Here is a 21855-nt window from a genome sequence, read left to right as displayed (position 1 = left end):
ACTTACATTTTATGACAATACGTTGAAGAGATACTGTGTACCTACATGAGACAGATTCATTCTGCTTTTTGTTATTCATAGAGTTGTTCTATTTTAGAACCTTTCAAAGTGGCGTAACGCTGAAACAGCTAAAGAATAATAAGCGAATAAAATACTGTGGTCAAGCCAGTGTAGAATTATTAAAGGGGTTCGGTGAAATGAAAAGCAAGGATGACAACATAAAGAGTGCAATGGAAATCTCACTGTTTAACGCAGAGGAGATAGCGGATAAGTCCAAAGATTATCTTGAACCCTCTAAGTGGGGGATGAATTGTCTGACGATGTGATAGAACAAGAAATTGGAGTTAATATCGAAGAGATAGGGAATCCAGCATTGGAGTCAGAATTTAAAAGAGCTATGTAAGACTTGAGATCAAATAAGGCAGAAAGGATAGATAAAATTCCATCGGAATTTCTCATATCACTCGGGAAAGTGCCAACCAAACGACTATTTAAGTTGGTGTATAGAATCTATGGGACAGATGACATACGATCAGAGTTTCACGAAAATGTCATTCAGAAAATTAGGAAAATAAAAAGAGCAGATAAGTACAAGAACCATTGCACAGTCAGCTTAACAGCTCACACTTCCAACTTGCTGACAATAATAATAGGCAGAAAAATGGAACAGAAAACTGAGGATATGTTTGATGACGAAGAGATGATAGGAAAGGTAAAGGCGCCAGAGAAGCAGTCCTGATGTTGTACTTGATAATGGAATCAAGACTGAAGAAAAATCAAGACGCGTTCATAGGATTTGTCGACCGGGAACAATCGTTTGACTATGTAGAATGCTCCACTATGACAGTCTGAGAAAAATAAGAATAAACCATAGGGAACGACGGGTAATATGCAATATGCACAAGAAGCAAGAGGGGACAGTAAGACTGTGTAATCTTACCCTCTCACGAATCAGCATAAAATTTCTCGTAGTCTCTTCAATATTTTCACAAGCTTCGAGAGGCGTAAGATAAACAAAAGAAAAACTTTTTATTTATCTTCATTATCTCGTTGTTGTCGGCTCCAGCTATTGAGTCTAGGGCTACATTCTTGCGGCTGAAATTTGGATTTAACGTTGTGGGTTCGCATTGAACTGAATAACTGATGAAATTCTTTCTGTTACTATGAGTATCTTTTCATTTTATTTCATTCTTCCGTATCACACCGACTTTACGACCTCCATTTAAAAAAAAATTACATTGTTGTTGATATACTTAGAAAAAAGTCTACTTCCATCAGAGGCATGCTCATTACTACTTACATTCTGCGGTACTCACAATATTCCAAAGACTGTACAAAACGAAAGAGTTTACAAACTTTTTGACCGAAGAAGAATCTTCGCTAAAATGTATCATTATTTTGTAAATTAACCCAGAAATAAATTAAATATTTCGCGTTAGATTGTGCAATTAATAATATGAATTTTAAGTATACAAGAAATTTCGTAATTTTAAATATTTTTAAAAGAAGAATAATTTTAACTGCACATACAGAGTACTAATAAATTAATTTCTTTTTATACATTTTAGCCTGAAACATTAACACATCGTATACAAAATCATATGAAGTTCATTCAGTTAGACAGCTGATATGATGTTTACCTATACAAGAATCGATAGTATACATGGTATCGGTTATTACTATTAAAAAAAGTAGTTAGAGGAGGGTGTCCCATTACAACTGGAAGACCAAGAACGAAGTGCTCGGATTCAAAACGGACAGAGATGCTGTCTTTCACGCCTGTTGTTCAGTCTGTACATAGAACAAGCAACGACGAGAATAAAAGAAAGGTTCAACAGTGCGATCAAAATTCAGTGTGAGGGGATGTCACTGATAACATTCGCTGATGACATTGCTGTCCTCAGTGAAGGTGAAGGAGAAGTGCAGGATCTGTTGAACGGAATGAACAGTCTGATGAATGTAGAAAATAGATTAAGAGTAAACCGAATAAGGACGAAAGGAAAGAGTAGTAGCAGAAATGATAATAGTGAGAAGCTTAACATCAAAATTGGTGATTACAAAGTAGAAGAAGTTAAGGAATTATGCTACCTTAGAAGCAAAATAACCCATGGCCGACGAAGCAAGGAATAAATAAAAAGCAGATTAGTAAAGAAAGCTAAGGCATTCCTTGCTAAAAGAAGTCCTTTGGTATCAAACATGGACCTTATTTTGAGGAAGAAATTTCTGAGAATGTATCTTTGGAATACAGAGTTGTACGGTAGTGAATTATGGACTGTGTAAAAACCGGAATAATATGTAATCGAAGCGTTTGAGATTTGGTGCTACAGGAGAATGTTGAAAATAGGGTGGACTGATAAGGTAAGGAACGAGGCTTTTCTCCACAGAATCGGCGAAAAGAGGAACATAAAGGAAAGCACTGGAAGCAGAAGGGACAGGATGATACGATATGTGTTAAGACATCAGAGAATAACTCCGTGGACTAGAAAGTGCAAGAGCTAATGTGAGATAAGGAGATTGGCACAGAAGAGAAATTCGTGGCGGCAAGTATCAGATTGGTCAAAAGACTGATGATTCAAAATAATGGAGAATCACTTACAATCAATGCCCTAAACTGTTTATTTCACACATTCCAAATCCTGTCTTCAACTGCAACTTTCATCCGCTGTGGCGCCCCTCTCGTAGCATAGCAGTTATTCTGTGATGCTTTAATACATATCCTGTCAACCTGTCATACTTCTTGTTAATGTTTCCCACATATTCATTCACTCGTCGAGTTTGTAGAGACTCACTTCATTCCTTAACTTGCCAGCCCACTCAGTTTTCAGTATCCTTGTATAACACAACACCTCGAACGCTTCGATTCTCTTCTTTTCCGGATTTCCCACAGTCCATATTTCACTTCCATACAATGATGTGTTCTATACGTACATTTTCACAAATTTCTTTGTCAAATTCAGGGCTATGTTTGGTACTAGTTGGAAATATTCCTTTTCTTGTGCTAGTCTGTACCTTACATTTCTCTTAATTAGTCAGCCTTGTGTTAATTACTTCCAATATAACAAAACTAGTTCAGTTTGACTTCTACGTAGTGCTAGATTTTGATGTTAAGTTTGTCACTAATCTCATTTGTTGTATTCTTCAAAACGTTTGATCAGCTTTGGTATACTGTCGTCCATGTTCTGTACTCAGTAGACTATTCATTTCATTCAACAGGTTCTTTAAGTCTTCTTCATCTTCACAGAAGATAGCAATGTCATGAGCGAAACGTATCAGTGTTCACAAATCGTAAAATTTCATTACTGTCTTTCATTTCTTTCCGTCATTACATCTTCGATATGCAGGTAGAACAGTAGAAAAGAAGATTACATACCTGCTTTACACTCTCTTTAATCAGCCCTATTTTCTCTCGGTATCTCGTTATCAATGTTTCCTCTGTATTCTTGAGCATTTTTTATATTATCAGTCTTTCCTTTTAGGAGTACTTATTTTTGTGAGGATTTCGAAAACCTTACACCACTTTACAATGTCGAATGTTCTCTTCTAGGTTGACAAAGCCTATCGCAGTATCTTGATATGTCTTACTTCCATTTTCAATTATTGCACTTTTTATGAAACTAAAGACATACCTTTAAAAAGTGAAAAACCGGATAGTTTCTTACAGAACAACAAAACAGTCAATGGGGACTGTAATTATCTATAAATACTGTACGAGTTTGGGATCAACACGGTATGTCCTCTCTATGAGACAGTGGACAAAGCGACACACTCTGGTCTTTCGTTTGCTACTTTGAACACTCTGTGCTCTTCCGCCTGGTGCCGTGAGGTTGTGCGATGCTGATTAGAATAGATTTGTTTCATTGTTATACAGAAACATGTACGTTTCAAGCGACATCTTTCTGGATTATGGTGAGATGGTTGCCTACTTGCGTTGTCTTTGTGTAGTTGTACTTTGCGGTACATCAGATATATTTTCGTGAGATAGTTTGCAGTCGTATTCAATGAGAGCAACATTCGTTCTTTGTTCGAATTCACAGTTTCGTTAGAACACGTGGGACACAGTATCCAATTTCTATTCGGTTATCTGGGGTTCCAAGGTGATTATCTCATTGTTTTTCCACCCGTTAAATAATAATGTAGATGTTTATGTGAATATAGGCTGATTTGTCCGGTGCTTGTAAGTGTACGGCCATGTAAAATCACGCGCTCCGTTGAAGCGCACTTGCATGTAAAATATGAGATTTTGTATTCATTTTCTGAACGATGTACCAAAATACATCTGATGTTCGTGTAATTTAGGATTCTTACGGAAGTTATTTTTCGCTTCTCTGATTTTCACTCAAATCTTTACATGTTTGCAATTAAGAATGAATTTATAGAACGAACTGCTTTTCGATTTCAATATATTTCAAGCAGAGAGAGAATAAACAGCCTTTTGCAGTAATGGAACTTTCTTATTTTTAAATTAAATTTTCAGGTAGCCAGGTAAGTTCGTATTGTATGGAACTTCAAGGCACGTGGCTGCATCGACAGAGACTTCGATATTTTACTATTACATTGACTCAAACTTTTTTTTCAATTTAGTAGGTGCTCTAGGATACAGAATGCAAACATATTTGCATTGCACGAAATGCTCTTATAAAGTGTAATTCACATGCACGTATAGTAATTACATGAGATCTGTTGTAAGGATTATAGTTTCAGTTTTTTCATTGTTTAGCTTATGTTAAACTCCCCTTTAATTACCCCGGTGCACTATCACATAGTTCTGTGTGTGTGTAGAGAGGAGGGTGTGTGTGTAGGGGTGTGGTGGTGGGGAGGGGGTATGGGTGTGTGGATGTGTAGGTGGGTGGGTGTGTGGATGTATGGGTGGGTGGGTGCATTGGTGTGTGTGGTTGAGTGGATGTGGGTGTGTTGTTGTGGGTGTTCACATGGGTATGTGGGTATGGGTGCCACTTCAATTTTGATTTTCAAGGAATTGGTATGGTTTAATTCATGCTGTAACTTTTACAGATTCCTTTTCACCACACTCGTCTCGAAAATCTTTGTAAGGATACTAAAGACCATGATCTCGTGTGACAAACAAACATTTATCGTCAACATTATCATCATTATGAGAGGAAAGGAGTAGATAGGAAAGAGAGACGACTGATACAAAATCTATATTTACACCAGAAAGTAAGGATAAGGATTGGAAACGAAATGTCAGAAGGAAGCAGCATTGGACGAGGTGTTAGACAAGGTTGTTGCCTTTCTCCACTGTTGTTTAACGCATACCTTGAAAAGATTATTGAGAAAGGCTTAGACGGGAAAAGAGGAATATGTATTGGTGGAAAGAGAATAGAATGTATAAGATTTTCTGATGAGATGGTATTAGTGGCAAGAAGTGAGCGGGCAGTGAATAAATTGCTGAAAGATCTGAATGAAGCTTGTGTGGAATATAGGATGCAAATAAACACAGCAAAAACAAAGAGTATAACCATCAGTACAAGACACAGACTGTCCAATATTAAAGTAGGACAAGCTACCATTAGCCAAGTAAGTGCATTTCAATATCTTGGAAGCACAATAACTGAAGACTTCCGATGGCACCAGGAGGGGAAAACTCGAATTGCCATAGCGAAGGAGGCATTCAAGAGAAAGAGGAGACTCTTATGTGGAAAATTAGATAAAGGTGTAAGGAAAAGGCTGGGAAAACTTTTTTTTGTCTGGAGTGTGGCACTATATGGGGTAGAAACATGGACGCTGAGACAAGAGGATGAAAAAAGGTTAGAAGCATTTGAGATGTGGATGTGGCGGAGAATGGAGAGAATAAGCTGGATGGAAAGAGTGAGTAATGAAAGAGTATTGGAAAGGGTTGGTGAGAGAAGATGTCTGCTGAAGGTTGTAAGAGAAAGGAAAAAGAACTGGTTGGGACATTCATTGAGAAGGGAGTGATTGCCAGCAGATGCTTTGGAAGGATTGGTTTGTGGGAGAAGACAGAGGAAGAAGGAGATACAAGTTGACAGACGACATAAAGGGAAGAGGAAATTATTCAGACCTGAAGAGGATGGCAGAAGACCGGACAGCCTGGAGAACTACCATGTGAAGAACTGACTTTCGGCAGAATACTAATGATGATGATGACTATCATCAAATCCTGACGTGCTTCTGACCATTGCTGGCTGAGTGGCTCTACTTTTTGTCGGGGGGGGGGGGGAGGGGGGGAGATTGTGTTAAAAATTTGTGCCGCACCACTGTAAGTCAACACTGATAAGACACTGGTTGTAAATTTTTCTTTTAACGCTAATGAAAAACTTTTGAAAACCTTATTTAGTTTAGCAAAACCAGTCCAGGTCATATGTTGTACGTCCGTTCGCTGGGTTCTTCTGAAGAACACTGCGAATGCAGGTTTAGTTTTTTGTCCATTGCCCGGTTAGCTGTGCTTTGTGAATTCTTTGGTGAGAAAGGAACCACGAAAGTCATGTGGCCGGAGCGACATTTTGTGTTCAGTTGGTAGTTCACAATGAAGCGTCCCTGGCGCTAGTTGCCTCTAAGGACGTAGACCTGCGAGTGTGTTTACCTGCGGCGTGAAGACGTTGAGGTAGAGGCAGTCCTCGTGGCCCAAGGGGATGGAGCCCTTGCGCTGGGGGCACATGCTGCCGAAGAACAGCGCCTTCCGGACGCCCTTCCACGGGGACTTGGGCACTGGCGCCTGTGGAAACGACAGACATTGCATCACGACTGGTGCACTGGAACGTGGAAGCCAAAGAAGGGTAGGTGGGATTGAGTTACGGGCATCGGGGTGTACGCAGCGCTGTGAGCGGGCTGGGGAGACAACTTTCTGGTGCAGACACAGTATAAGATAGCGGTGGGCGATAGGTAATTCTACATCTACATCTACATCTACATTTATACTCCGCAAGCCACCCAACGGTGTGTGGCGGAGGGCACTTTACGTGGCACTGTCATTACCTCCATTTTCTGTTCCAGTCGCGTATGGTTCGGGGGAAGAACGACTGTCTGAAAGCCTCCGTGCGCGCTCGAATCTCTCTAATTTTATATTCGTGATCTCCTCGGGAGGTATAAGTAGGGGGAAGCAATATATTCGATACCTCATCCAGAAACGCACCCTCTCGAAACCTGGACAGCGAGCTACACCGCGATGCAGAGCGCCTCTCTTGCAGAGTCTGCCACTTGAGTTTGCTAAACATCTCCGTAACGCTATCACGGTTACCAAATATCCCTGTGACGAAACGCGCCGCTCTTCTTTGGATCTTCTCTATCTCCTCCGTCAACCCGATCTGGTACGGATCCCACACTGTTGAGCAATACTCAAGTATAGGTCGAACGAGTGTTTTGTAAGCCACCTCCTTTGTTGATGGACTACATTTTCTAAGGACTCTCCCAATGAATCTCAACCTGGTACCCGCCTTACCAACAATTAATTTTATATGATCATTCCACTTCAAATCGTTCCGCACGCATACTCCCAGATATTTTACAGATATTCGCGAACCGGTTCAGCAGCTATGATCCGCAAACAAGTTTACCTTGTGGCGACCTTTACCTACTTTTCCACTTTGGTTACACCTGCCAAACTGTGTCCTCGTAACAAACTTTTCAGAGATCGATAAGATTTCCCCGGTCACTGTGTTTTTCTTCGGTCCACATTTACCTAAAATAACGATACAACTTTATAACTTATAAGAAAAGAAAGGTTAGATTTTAACGTCCTGAGATGAGCTTTTGGAGCTGGAGAAGTAAACAAGTGAAAAAGTTTGAGTAAATCCGAGAGGCTTGCACGGGTAGCGCACTGCCCACTACAGGCAGGAATCTGAGTTCGAGTCCTGCCCAACACAAATCTTTTCCACAAATGTTCACTATTACGTGCCATGTTCATTGAGAACGTAGCTAGATAACTGTCTCAGACGAACAATAGCACAGAATACCTAACAATCATATACAACCGTTCGCTCGACGAAAGATCCGTACCCAAAGAGTGGAAAGTTGCACAGGTCACACCAATATTCAAGAAAGGTAGTAGGAGTAATCCACTAAATTACAGGACCATATCGCTAACGTCGATATGTAGCAGGATTTTAGAACATATATTGTGTTCGAACATAATGAATTACCTCGAAGAAAACGGTCTAATGACACACAGTCAACATGGGTTTAGAAAACTTCGTTATTGTGAAACACATCTAGCTCTCTATTTACACAAAGTGTTGAGTGCTATTGACAAGGGATTTCAGATCGATTCCGTATTTCTGGATATCCGGAAGGTTTTTGACACTGTACCACACAAGCGGCTCGTAGTGAAATTGCGTGCTTATGGAATATCGTCTCAGTTATGTGACTGGATTTGTGATTTCCTGCCAGAGAGGTCACAGTTCGTAGTAATTGACGGAAAGTCATCGAGTAAAACAGAAGGGATTTCTGGCGTTTCCCAAGGTAGTGTTATAGACCCTTTGCTGTTCCTTATCTACATAATCGATTTGGGAGACAATCTGAGCAGCCGTCTTCGGTTGTTTGCAGATGACGCTGTCGTTTATCGACTAATAAAGTCATCAGAAGATTAAAAAAAAATGCAAAACTATTTGGAAGAAATATCTGAATGGTGCGAAAAGTGGCAAGTGACCTTAAATAACGAATAGTGTTAGGTCATCCTCATGAGTGCTAAAAGGAACTCGTTAAACTTCGGTTACACAATAAACCAGTCTAATCTAAAAGCCGTAAATTCAACTAAATACCTAGGTATTACAATTACGAACAACTTAAATTGCAAGGAACACATGTTGTGGGGAAGGCTAACCAAAGACTGCGTTTTATTGACAGGACACTTAGCAAATCTAACAGACCTACTAAAGAGACTGCTTGCACTTAGCTTATCCGTCCTCTTTTAGCATACTGCTGCACGGTGTGAGATCCTTACCAAATAGTACTGACGGAGTACATCGAAAAAGTTCAAAGAAAAAGGCACGTTTTGTATTATCGCGAAATGTGGGAGAGAGTGTCACAGAAATGATACAGGATTTGGGATGGACATCATTAAAAGACAGGGGTTTTTCGTTGCGACGGAATCTTCTCACGAAATTCCAATCACCATCTTTCTCCTCCGAATGCGAAAATATTTTGTTGACATCGACTTACATAGGGAGGAACGATCTCCAAGATAAAATAAGGGCAATCAGAGCTCGTACGGAAAGATATAGGTGTTCATTCTTTCCGCGTCCTATACGAGATTGGAATAATAGAGAATTGTGAAGGTGGGTCGATGAACCCTCTGCCAGGCACTTAAATGTGATTTGCAGTGTATCCATGTAGATGTAAATGTAGATGTAAAATCCGATAACTAACTACCTGGGAAATTTGCTTGGTTTATCGGTATCTGAAAAAAGGGAAACAGGACTCCCACATTACTAAGGTACAGTTTGTCGTAGCGTATTAGTGCTCGGCTCTTCCTCTACTTTGAACTGTATTCTTAAGCCTACTTTACAACGGCAAGTTCCTGGTCAAAATCGACTACTCGTGATGGGTGCCCGCAACACACCAGCGCGTGAATCGTCCGGCAAACAAGTCGCAAATGGATCAGCGAAGTGCTGCGCATGTGCAAGAACAATGGGTCATGACCTCGCCTGCTGACATAGGAAATTATAACCAGTTATCGCCGCGCCTGGTCGTATTGTAGTACTGGATTTTGTGCATGTGCTTGAAACTTTATATAACTGATAGGCATTTGTTCGTGAGATTAGATTAGATTAGATTAGTACTTGTTCCATAGATCGTGAATACGACACTTCGTAATGATGTGGAACGTGTCAGGTTAATAAAAGGTGTCTATACAAGATATTACATTACACAGAATATTACATGACACTTAATATTTTTTTTTGGGTGGGGGTGTTGGGGAAATTATCCACTTAGTATATCCAAAAATTCATCTAATGAGTAGAAGGAGTTGCCATTCAGAAATTCTTTTAATTTCCTTTTAAATGCTATATGGCCCTATCTGTCAGACTTTTGATGTTATTAAGTAAGCGACCAAAGACTTTTGTGGCAGCATAATTTACCCCCTTCTGAGCCAAAGTTGGATTTAACCTTGAGTAGTGATGATCATCCTTTCTCCTAGTGTTGTAGCCATGTACACTGCTTTTACTTTTGAGTTCGTTCAGATTGTTAATAACAAATTTCATAAGTGAATATATATATTGGGAGGTTACAGTGAAGATCCCTAGCTCTTTAAATAAGTGTCTGAAGGATAATCTTGGATGAGCTCCAGCAATTATTCTGATTACACGCTTTTGTGCAATGAACACTCTTTTACTCAATGATGAGTTACCCCAGAATATGATGCCATACGAAAACATTGAAACCGTTGCGTGAGGACTTGATTCTTTATCCTATGAATGTTCTCCTGAGAGACAGGCCAAATATCTGAAAGCAAAATCTTATTTAGGTGTTATAATACATTGCATGACAAGGAAAAGTGAAGCACCCAGAATACATGGTCAGATGTTATTGTACCTTCGTACACCTAGACACCATTGACTGGTACTTAAGCGATTAGTGTTGCATTCCTCTGCAACAGGTAGAACGGCCACCAGAGTGCACTAGTGTTGTTCGTGTTTAATGTTGTTGCCATGACGAGGAGGGATACGAAGGGCGTGAGCAGTGCCAGATGTTGAATGATCACAGTGAAAGACCGAGCGAGGTGGCGCGGTGGTTAGCACACTGAAGTCGCATTCGGGAGGACGACGGCTCAAACCCACGCCCGGCCATCCTGATTTTAGATTTTCTGTGATTTCCCTAATTCTCTTCAGGCAAATGCCGGAATGGTTCCTTTGAAAGGGCACGGCTGATTTCTGTCCCCACCCTTCCCTAATCCGACGGCACCACTGACCTCGCTGTTTGGTGCCCTCCCCCAAATCAACCAACTAACGAACCATTACTGTGAGGCAGGCCGGCGTGGCAGAGCGGTTCTAGGCGCTTCAGTCTGGAACCGCACGACTGCAACGGTCACAGGTTCGAATCCAGCCTCGGGCATGGATGTGTGTGATGTCCTTAGGTTAGTTAGGTTTAAGTAGTTCTAAGTTCTAGGGGACTGATGACCTCAGCTGTTAAGTCCCATAGTGCTCAGAGTCATTTGAACCATTACTGTGAAGGCCACGGAGAGTCCAAGCGAGACAGTGTTATCAGCACCAGACAGAATGGAAAGAGTGCTTATTGTAGGTCTCCATTTAGCCAGCTGGTCGATCCATACAATATCCAGATTTGTGGGGCATTCGAATGCGACAGTGGTCCGATGTTTGAATAATAATAATATATTAAACCATGCAGTCCAACATTTAAAAATATTCTTTATTTATTTATTATTATAAATAAATATTCATGTTAATTTTTATTTTAATTATTGGTTTATTTATGGGTTTTAGTTGGTTTAGCTTAGTTCCTTATTTTCTTTTATCTTTACTCTCCTGATAAGCTGGAAAATATAAATATTTCGTTGTAAATACCACAGGAGAGCAAGAGATGTATTCCGCAGCGGCGATCTCGCGGAAATTCCTCGTCGTTATCTGCTTCACCCGAAATCTCTAAAACCTTTACTTGCTACGCAGATCGTTCGGCACAACTGCGTGCCATGTTGTTTAATGAGTCTGGATGATAGGTCATAACAATTTAGCAAGTTTAAGTTTAATAATTCGGAGATAATCTCTCGACAGATTCTGACTGTGGAAAATGCAGGTTCGCACTGTTGTTCCAAACTTCACCTCCGGGCGATCTACGTCTCGTAATATCTGTACCGTGATAATTGACTACTTTCGCTATGGAGATATACACACCTTGAATACTTGATGTTAGTTATTGGATTTTATTTTGTGCAAAAAATTATTTGAACATTTAATATATAGTGGCGCCTCACAACAATACAATATCTCTCCTCCTCTCACACGTCCGATCTCTCCATTTTCTTCACAAAGAGTCCCTCCAACAAAATCTTTGATTCGGTAAGACACAGAGATGCGTTTGTAGCACGGGACGTCCGATTCTCGCGATCGGTATATGCCGTTCACCACAATATCAATTCGTCGCACCCTAATTACCTAATTCTAGTAATGTGAAAGCAGGTATATGCGCTCTCAATATTCTGGGTGACCGCGCTCCATCACCGCAAGGGAGCCCCGCCGTACCGCGCACCAAGCACACCACAACACCCCCACATCCGCACGAACATCCCGCGTCGTCATGTGTTCTCTCTCATGCGACATCATCGTGTTGCTAGTTTTCAACAGGACAATGCTCATCCACACACTGCACGTATGTCTGTGAACTGTCTGCCTTATGCTGAGCCACTCCAACGGCCAGTAAGATCATTATGCCTGTCTCTGATAGAACCTGTGTGGGACTGGCTCAACATCAACTCAGCGCTAGTGCCAGTATCCAAGATATCGATGACCGGGTACAACAACTGTCTACCAGTTTGCCTCAGGAATGTATACAATGGCTATATGGCATCCATTCCAACTGCATCATTGCATGCATCCAGGCCAGAGAGTGTGCAACGACATATCGGTAAGTGGGGTCATACTGCCAAGTTCTCTGTGAATCTGACTCGAGTTTGTAATCACTGAAATAACATTATGTGATCTATGAACCCACGAAGTTCCTTATGATTTGCTCCTCCACTTCTGGGAGCTTCACATTTTTTTTCACGCACTGTATCTGGACAGACAAAAGGCGGACATTGCACATAAATATGAACGTAAGTACGTTTTTCAATAATTAATAGTGTTTTAGCATTTAATAACTCCGCTCTCGTAAAGGAGCAAAACAGTTTTAGGTGTTATTTGTCATTTAGAATGACAACAGCACACAAAGATTAAAATAAAAAAGCAACTATACTTTCTCGAGCAAATAAATTTACATGTTTTGAAGTGCTTGCACGACACAATTACTGTTTTTTTTTCCAATCCTCAGCAGAACAGAAAGTTTACTGGATGGTCTGTGTCGCGAATATCCACTATGAATTTCGCTTTGGTCATTAATAAATTCCAGTATCATTGTTAACACTGTTATTCCTCAAGAACGTTACTGCATTTTAGCTCTTGGTAAGAACTGCCGCCGGCCGGAGTGGCCGAGCGGTTCTAGGCGCTACAGTCTGGAGCCGCGCGACCGCTATGGTCGCAGCTTCGAATCCTGCCTCGGGCATGGATGTGTGTGTTGTCCTTAGGTTAGTTAGGTTTAAGTAGTTCTAGGGGACTGATGACTTCATTAGTTAAGTCCCATAGTTCTCAGAGCCATTTTAAGAACTGCCCTTTGCAAACTCACTTTCACAGTTAGTCGGCAAACTGCACAGCAGACTGCAGTCGGAACACACGCATTGCGGTGCCGAATTGCAATCAAAACGGACACTCCTGACAGGCGGTACTTAATACAGACATAATACACAAGGGGCGCTGCAGCAGACTCACTTGACACCAGAAGTCGATTGGGAAAAGAAAGCCACCCGTGTGAAACGAGCAGCAGGCTATGAAAAGTTTGATCAAAATGGATTGGATTAGTGACAGTGGAGGAACAGTTTACTGCCGATATGATATTGCACTGCACTGGAAGGCAAAATGGACGGATCTCTTGGTTTGCCTCTCGGAAAACAATGTGCATAAATGTTTTGGCCAATGTGAAAAACGAATGCGGATGTGTGTGCTCTTGAATACGTCACATTTTGAAGGCGAACAGCACTAACGTGACGTAAGTTCAGAAATCGGCAGTAATCAGTTTCCTTCTTACATGTTCGGTCTCGTAAATGACATTTTATGGCAATACACAACAACAAGCCAGTATTAAACCGTTCATCCGCTGCCACTGAATTGATTGAGTCTGGTGAAACTTGTCACTGCTCAAGAATGGTGTTCCGTAAGCTAGGACAAATAATTCCATAGTAATGAGAGCAGACACAATACTTTTTGTAAGGCTCATGCGGTTCGTTTACCTAGCACTTGCATCTCAGATTTGACTGTGATAAGTTCCAATCACGAAAATCTAATTTGGAACGGTACTGAAAGAGCTGAGACCAAAGAAAGATACAGGTCCATATGAGTCATCATCTAAGCTCTAGCGCAATTACGTAGAAAAATTGAAATATTGTTTTAAAAAATATATAAACTATTGTTAGGATTACCATGCTCTTGCAGATGATTTTTTTAGAAAGTAAGAAAATATTCAGTCATAAAAAAGGGAATACAACAGATTTCTGCCCCTCAACACAAATAAATATGATCTAATGCTCGCAAATAGATGGAAAGATACGGCATCACTTGACTACTCGTTTGATCAGTCAGTGGAATGAGCCAAAACTGTCAGGTAGGCTAACTGAAGTCTTTTAAGAAATATGCCCTAAACATTACAAGAAATGTTGCAAGCGAAACCCCCGTTCTAAACCCGGAGGTTTAGAACAGTGTTACTGAACACATTTAGATAGATCACATTAGAGTAAAGCAGATATGAACAAACACACCATCATGAAAAAGCACTACAGACCCGCAATTAAGGCAGAATACTGTAAGATCAATGATGGAAACATTGTTAAATCTTTAAATAAGAGTAAAGCAGCATGGGAAGTAATCAAAACCAAAATAAAACGTCAAAAAAAGATTGCTGTATATCAATTACTCCTGATGCAGTAAATATTTTCTTTGCCAATTATATCCTTGAAACCCTGATAGAGAATATGTGAGCAAGGCTGAATCACTACTGCCGCCATTACATTATAAAACAAACGACCGATTTATGTGAAGTCATGTGATTTCTACACAGGGCACTGAAGCTATAGCCAAGCTCAGTAATCACAGAGTTGAAGACTGTAACTTAACACGTGTGCTGGAGAGTGATCAGCCAAGTAAAAGCTGCCAAAGTCATGGTACGTCACGGAAAACCACGCGGTTGCCCCCACGCGAGCGCCCGGCTACGTAATCTGCATTTTTCCCAGGCCACAGAGGTCCGGAAACGGCAGTTAAAGGTTTGGACAGCATGAAAAAGATGGCAGCTTTGCATCCAGGCCAGAATATTACTACTTCGAAATAATTCAAAATTCAGTATTGATTCACAGTTTCACCGTAGCATAAAACCAATCACATCAGTATAGTCACAGCACTGAGGTGCAAATATGGAAACATTAATATTATGAATATCACGAAAGCTACAGGAGTTAGGTAGGCAGATTAAATGAATAATCTTACAAAAACCATTAAAATTAATAACTGCATTTAGATAGATCACATTAGAGTAAAGCAGATATGAACAAACACACGATCATGAAAAAGCAGGTCGCAATAGTTCGTGGCTGGTAACTCGTCGCCCTGGACACATTAGCCACGCCTCCGGCACCGCTATTACGTGCTCAGCCTCTAGCTGTTGAGGCAAGGTAGTTGCTGCAACATTTGATTGAGCAGTAGGTAAATCGCATCACTGCCCAGTACGTACAGCTCAAGGACTGTTGAATCAGCTGAACACGTAATAGCAGTTCTGAAGACGTGGCTAATGTTGCACGGGGTGACGAATCACCAGCCACCGCCTGTTGCTGCAAGGTCGTTGGCGCAGCGCTTCACGGTGCAGTAAATGAATGGCGCAGCGCTGGCAGGTGCACGGCTTTGCGTATGAGGTCACTTAATGTTTACAAACTTGGGACCTAGTAGCTTATGAGTAGGCGATGAATATTTTATAGTTAATACTTAAATTATTGTCTTCAGACTATTATCCAATCATGTAATTCATAATTTTGTTTCTTTAGGAAGACTGTAATATTGAATGTGTCTAATGTTTGTATTGTTTAATATACAGGATGACAGTTATTGAACTATATGAAATAAAATCGTCATAACTTCTGAAAGGTTTGCGTTAGGAGTTCAAACCGCGCGGTTGGCCGCGGGGGATGATGTGAATTAGTATGCGAAGTATGGTTTGGTTTAGCGACGAAGCCCATTTTCATTTGGATGGGCTCGTCAATAATAAGCAAAATTGACGCATCTGGGGGACTGAGAATCCGATTTCGAGATCGAGAAGTCTCTTCACCCTCAACAGGTGACTGCGTGGTGTGCAGTGTCCAGTCACGGAATAATCGGTGCGATATTCCTTGATGGCACGGTGACTTTCGAACGGTACGTGAAGGTTTTGGAAGATGATTTCATCCCCATTATCCAAAGTGACCCTGATTTCGACAAGATGCGGTTCAGGCAAGACAGAGCTTGACGCCATCGAAGCAGGAGAGTTTTTGATGTCCTGGAGAGGCACTTTGGGGACCGCTCTCTGGCTCTGGGGTACCCAGAGGCCACTGGCATGGGCCTCGATTGGCCGCCATATTCTCCGGATCTGAACACATGCGACTCCTTTTTGTGGGGCTACATCAAACACAAGGTGTATAGCAATAACCCCAAAACCATTGCTGAGCTGAAACAGCCATTCAGGAGGTCAACGATAGCACCAATGTTCCGACACTTCAGCGGGTCATGCAGAATTTCGCTATTCGGTGCCAGCGACACCAGGACGACACAAGAACCTGCCAGATCAGCACGTAATTCTGCAGTTGCCCACAGAAAACAAGTAAATGGTCGAAATGGTGTTTTAAGTATTAAGAAGATCAATAAATTTATTATTGAATTGCATTATTAAGACGGTCAACGGCCTTGCTGCAGTGACAACACCGGTTCCCATCAGATCACCAAAGCTAAGCACTGTCGGGCTGGGCTAGCACTTGGATGGGTGACCATCCAGTCTGCCGAGTGCTGTTGGAAAGCGTGATGCACTCAGCCCTTGTGAGGCAAACTGAGGAGCTACTCGATCGAGAAGTAGCGGCTCCGGTCTCGTAAACTGACATACACCCGGGAGAGCAGTGTGTTGACCACACGCCCCTCCATATCCGCATCCAGTGACGCCTGTAGTCTGAGGATGACACGCTGGCCAGTCGGTACTGTTGGGCCTTCCAAGATGAGCCGTCCACGGCTCCTGTTCATGCGATTTATTTTTTGTCATCTTCTATTACGGTACTGCCGCCTCGTTTTCTTATTCCATTTACTGGCGTCACTAACTTCCTGCTTTACTAGCCCGTGAGTGGCAGCAACACCGCGTATCGATAAGTGTACTGTCGTACTATCTCTTGAGCGACAAGTAGTATTTCCGGGTCGTCGTGTGTCTGGCAGTCGGTTGGAGACGGACCAGCAGTGCAGTCGGGACGCAGCAGGAGTGAAGTTGGGGACGGAGCGAAGGTGAGACGCCGACAGCCAGTGCTCGCTGACCGTTGGCGACACACATGAACTGTCCGGCGGAGGGAGATCGGAGCGGGACGACTGTTGGTTGGTCGTCTCATCGGCCGACGTATATTTGGTCCTTTCACCGTTTCCGGGCCTGGGCAGTCGGTCGGTTGGCGTGGAGCAGCGAGGAAGTCTCCGTCGCGCGTTCTCTGGCCAGGGCCGCTGGCGGTGTGCACGCGCTGTTGGAGTGTGAGGTGCTGCTTGCGAGTGCTACGAAGTACGTCTCCCACTGATCTTGGACATGAAAATTGAGTCCTCACTTAACCTACTATCGAGCCTCACCTGTTTACATTTCTTCGTTTGACCCTGGTTATCGCTTTTGGGACACTCCCACGAGTAACAACGTGTGTGTATTCAAGTCGGCTAAGATTCCAGCCGTCTTCCTGTGGAGTTTAACTTAATTTAATCCCTGTTATTGAAATTGACCAGCGGTATCTTCTGCCTTGTGGCCGTTGACGTTCCAGTTACCTGCCTTGGTCGTTGATCTATTTTCCACGTTGTGTTGTTGCTGTCCAGCGTGGCGTGTAGTTCCACAGCTGAGGTGTTGTTGGTCGTTGTGGGCGCCAATATTCTGTGTGTCGTTGTACTGAAATCTTGTGGTCGTTTTGCTGGTTGCGTGGAGCGGAACTGATTCTGTTGATTGGTCGGTCGGCTGTGTGTCGGTTGGGTTGGCTTCAGATTAAGAAGTCGTTGGACAGGCTGCCTATCTCACCTAAACGGGTGTTAGTGTTACAATCTCAGGCCGATCCTTGGAAACTTCTGAGCGCCATTCCTTGTGTGTTACATATTAATTTTCCTGTTTGGGTTTTAGTTATTTGGTTGATGTGTAGCCTCCAGCTGAGTATCAATACCTCTTAAATTAATGTTCTTGTCTTGCCGTTAAGGCATGAGATTGTTTTTCTTTATAGGGTCCTTCAGCCGAATTTTATATGTAATATTTTAAAATATGGCCTTCTGTCTTTTAAAATTGAAACTATTCTTTCTAGTGCTTAACCCGTTAAATTATTTGTTGATGTGCTGCCTTCAGCCGAGTTTTAATATCTCTTAAATTAATGTTCTTGTGTTGCCCTTAAGGCATAAGATTGTTATGCTTTTGTATGGGGCCTTTAGCCGAATTTTGCATGACATGTTTTAAGATTAGGCCTTCTGCCTTTTGACCGAAACTCTTCTTACTACTTAATATGCGGCCTCCAGCCAAGGCCTTCAGCCCGTTTAGATTGAAGATTTAGAAAATATTCTTGGGTGAAACCTCCAGAAGAACCTTGTATTGCAATTTCTTGCTTAGGCCTTGTGTCTTGAAATTTGAGTGTGGTCTTCAGCCGATCTAAGGTTAATCAAAGGAGGTCGATTAAAGTATTGAGTGTTATGCATCCTTGTTGTAATATTGTGTGTTGATGAATAAAGTTTGTATGTTGAGTGCAACTGACAACAACTTATTTTGGCCCCATTCCACAACCTTAATTCGCTCTGTCCTGTTAGCCCAGGCATTTCACAAGGCCTTTTCGGGCGGAGTTTACTTAGTTTAGTATTATTAAGAGAATATATGTACTGAGACAATTCTGTAAATATTAGAAATTTAGGGGAACCAGATTTTTTATACGCATAATTATGAAGATGTTATGTAATCTGATAGTAGGGATAAGCACTTTAGGAATTAAAGGAACGTTGGATAATTGAAAAGACAAAATGGTATTGTATACACAGATAATTTGTGGAACAGGCTCCCACGTGAGAGTTGCCTGCATGAGCTTAGATGCCATCTTAGTGAAACTCTCTTACTACATGCATTCTTTACTTTCTCCAGTTTCCATCTTACATATGGAATTCAGTTGCAGGAAAACTCATCTAGATAAAAGACTATATCTAAATGACAAAAAATACAACCTCAAATATTTCGGGCATAACACCATGGAAATCATTTTGACATCACTTCAAGGAAATTAATTTTGTGACAGTCCCTAGAATAGTATATGGTAAAGAAAACCTGGATAACTTTTACCATAGGAAGTCAACACACCGTCATAATACAACAAATGGATACGCAATTTACAAACCATACGCCAGTCAAGCAAAGGTCCTCAGGTACCTTGATCTGAGATACACTCCTGGAAATTGAAATAAGAACACCGTGAATTCATTGTCCCAGGAAGGGGAAACTTTATTGACACATTCCTGGGGTCAGATACATCACATGATCACACTGACAGAACCACAGGCACATAGACACAGGCAACAGAGCATGCACAATGTCGGCACAAGTACAGTGTATATCCACCTTTCGCAGCAATGCAGGCTGCTATTCTCCCATGGAGACGATCGTAGAGATGCTGGATGTAGTCCTGTGGAACGGCTTGCCATGCCATTTCCACCTGGCGCCTCAGTTGGACCAGCGTTCGTGCTGGACGTGCAGACCGCGTGAGACGACGCTTCATCCAGTCCCAAACATGCTCAATGGGGGACAGATCCGGAGATCTTGCTGGCCAGGGTAGTTGACTTACACCTTCTAGAGCACGTTGGGTGGCACGGGATACATGCGGACGTGCATTGTCCTGTTGGAACAGCAAGTTCCCTTCCCGGTCTAGGAATGGTAGAACGATGGGTTCGATGACGGTTTGGATGTACCGTGCACTATTCAGTGTCCCCTCGACGATCACCAGTGGTGTACGGCCAGTGTAGGAGATCGCTCCCCACACCATGATGCCGGTTGTTGGCCCTGTGTGCCTCGGTCGTATGCAGTCCTGATTGTGGCGCTCACCTGCACGGCGCCAAACACGCATACGACCATCGTTGGCACCAAGGCAGAAGCGACTCTCATCGCTGAAGACGACACGTCTCCATTCGTCCCTCCATTCACGCCTGTCGCGACACCACTGGAGGCGGGCTGCACGATGTTGGGGCGTGAGCGGAAGACGGCCTAACGGTGTGCGGGACCGTAGCCCAGCTTCATGGAGACGGTTGCGAATGGTCCTCGCCGATACCCCAGGAGCAACAGTGTCCCTAATTTGCTGGGAAGTGGCGGTGCGGTCCCCTACGGCACTGCGTAGGATCCTACGGTCTTGGCGTGCATCCGTGCGTCGCTGCGGTCCGGTCCCAGGTCGACGGGCACGTGCACCTTCCGCCGACCACTGGCGACAACATCGATGTACTGTGGAGACCTCACGCCCCACGTGTTGAGCAATTCGGCGGTACGTCCACCCGGCCTCCCGCATGCCCACTATACGCCCTCGCTCAAAGTCCGTCAGCTGCACATACGGTTCACGTCCACGCTGTCGCTGCATGCTACCAGTGTTAAAGACCGCGATGGAGCTCCGTATACCACGGCAAACTGGCTGACACTGACGGCGGCGGTGCACAAATGCTGCGCAGCTAGCGCCATTCGACGGCCAACACCGCGGTTCCTGGTGTGTCCGCTGTGCCGTGCGTGTGATCATTGCTTGTACAGCCCTCTCGCAGTGTCCGGAGCAAGTATGGTGGGTCTGACACACCGGTGTCAATGTGTTCTTTTTTCCATTTCCAGGAGTGTATTTTAACAGACTACCAAAAAATTCCAATAACTGCTATGAACAAATTAAAATAGGCAACGGTAAAGCATTTTTACACAGAGCAGGACACTGAAGGATGTGTAACAGATGTCTTGGAATTTTATCTTTGGAGTATTTGGTGTTTCCTGTCTTCTTATACTGTCGCGCAACATGCACTCTTAAGGCTGGAGACAAGCAAAGTATTGTGCCTTTGAGTTTTGGTACTGGCACAAGATGCTGCACATAAAATGGACCAAAAGTGGAACTAATGTGTCCATTATCGAGTGATTCAATATCTCTAGGCGCCTTTTTCCTCGTGTCAACGAAAAATTCTCCATACTATGAGAAGAGCTGAAGAACATCAACAAAATATAATCATGGAAGGAAAGATCAAGGACACGAGACCTTGGTTGTGAGCAAAGAGCAGGTGGAAAAATGAAATCAAGAAGAACTCCAGTCCACATCTTCAGCAGGTTCTAAGAGAAGCTGGTAGCCGTCCGGGATGGGGACACTTCGTTTCATGGGGTCATGACGCTCAATAGTGAGCACAATGACTTGTGACGACAATGATAATGATGATGATAATGATATACTATGTGATCAAAAGTATACGGACACCTGGCTGAAAATGACTTACAAGTTCGTGGCGCCCTCCATCGGTAATGCTGGAATTCAATATTTACGGTGCTGGCCCACCCTTAGCCTTGATGACAGCCTTCACTCTCGCAAGCATACGTTGAATCAGATGCTGGGAGTTTTCTAGCGGAATGGCAGCCCATTCCTCACGGAGTGCTGTACTGAGGAGAGGTATCGACGTCGGTCGTTGAGGCCTGGCACGAAGTCGGCCTTCCAAAACATCCCAAAGCTGTTCTATAGGATTCAGGCCAGTCTATTATAGACATGTTACTGTCGTGTAACAACTCCGCCACAGGCCGTGCATTATGAACAGGTGCTCGATTGTGTTGAAAGATGCAGTCGCCATCCCCAATTTGCTCTTCATCGGTGGGAAGCAAGAAGGTGCTTAAAACATCAATGTAGGCCTGTGTTGCGAT

The 21855-nt window shown here is 42.8% G+C and overlaps 1 protein-coding gene and 1 pseudogene across 2 annotated transcripts in view; one reads left to right on the top strand and one right to left on the bottom strand.

Annotated features, from left to right (window-relative positions):
* LOC126235872 (esterase FE4-like) overlaps positions 1–21855 on the bottom strand; it is a 343826-nt gene that overhangs the window by 146630 nt on the left and 175341 nt on the right. For both annotated transcript variants that reach the window (XR_007544824.1, XM_049944776.1), the window contains exon 3: positions 6560–6691. Coding sequence is in view for 1 of the 2 variants with exons in the window: in XM_049944776.1 (XP_049800733.1) it covers positions 6560–6691 (132 nt within the window). In the remaining variant the exon portion in view is untranslated. The remainder of the gene's footprint in view (positions 1–6559; positions 6692–21855) is intronic.
* LOC126237836 (5S ribosomal RNA) lies at positions 16649–16766 on the top strand (annotated as a pseudogene).

Source organism: Schistocerca nitens, chromosome 2, assembly GCF_023898315.1.
Source record: "Schistocerca nitens isolate TAMUIC-IGC-003100 chromosome 2, iqSchNite1.1, whole genome shotgun sequence".
NCBI lineage: Eukaryota > Metazoa > Arthropoda > Insecta > Orthoptera > Acrididae > Schistocerca > Schistocerca nitens.
This window is presented reverse-complemented; position numbering and strand designations above follow the sequence as displayed.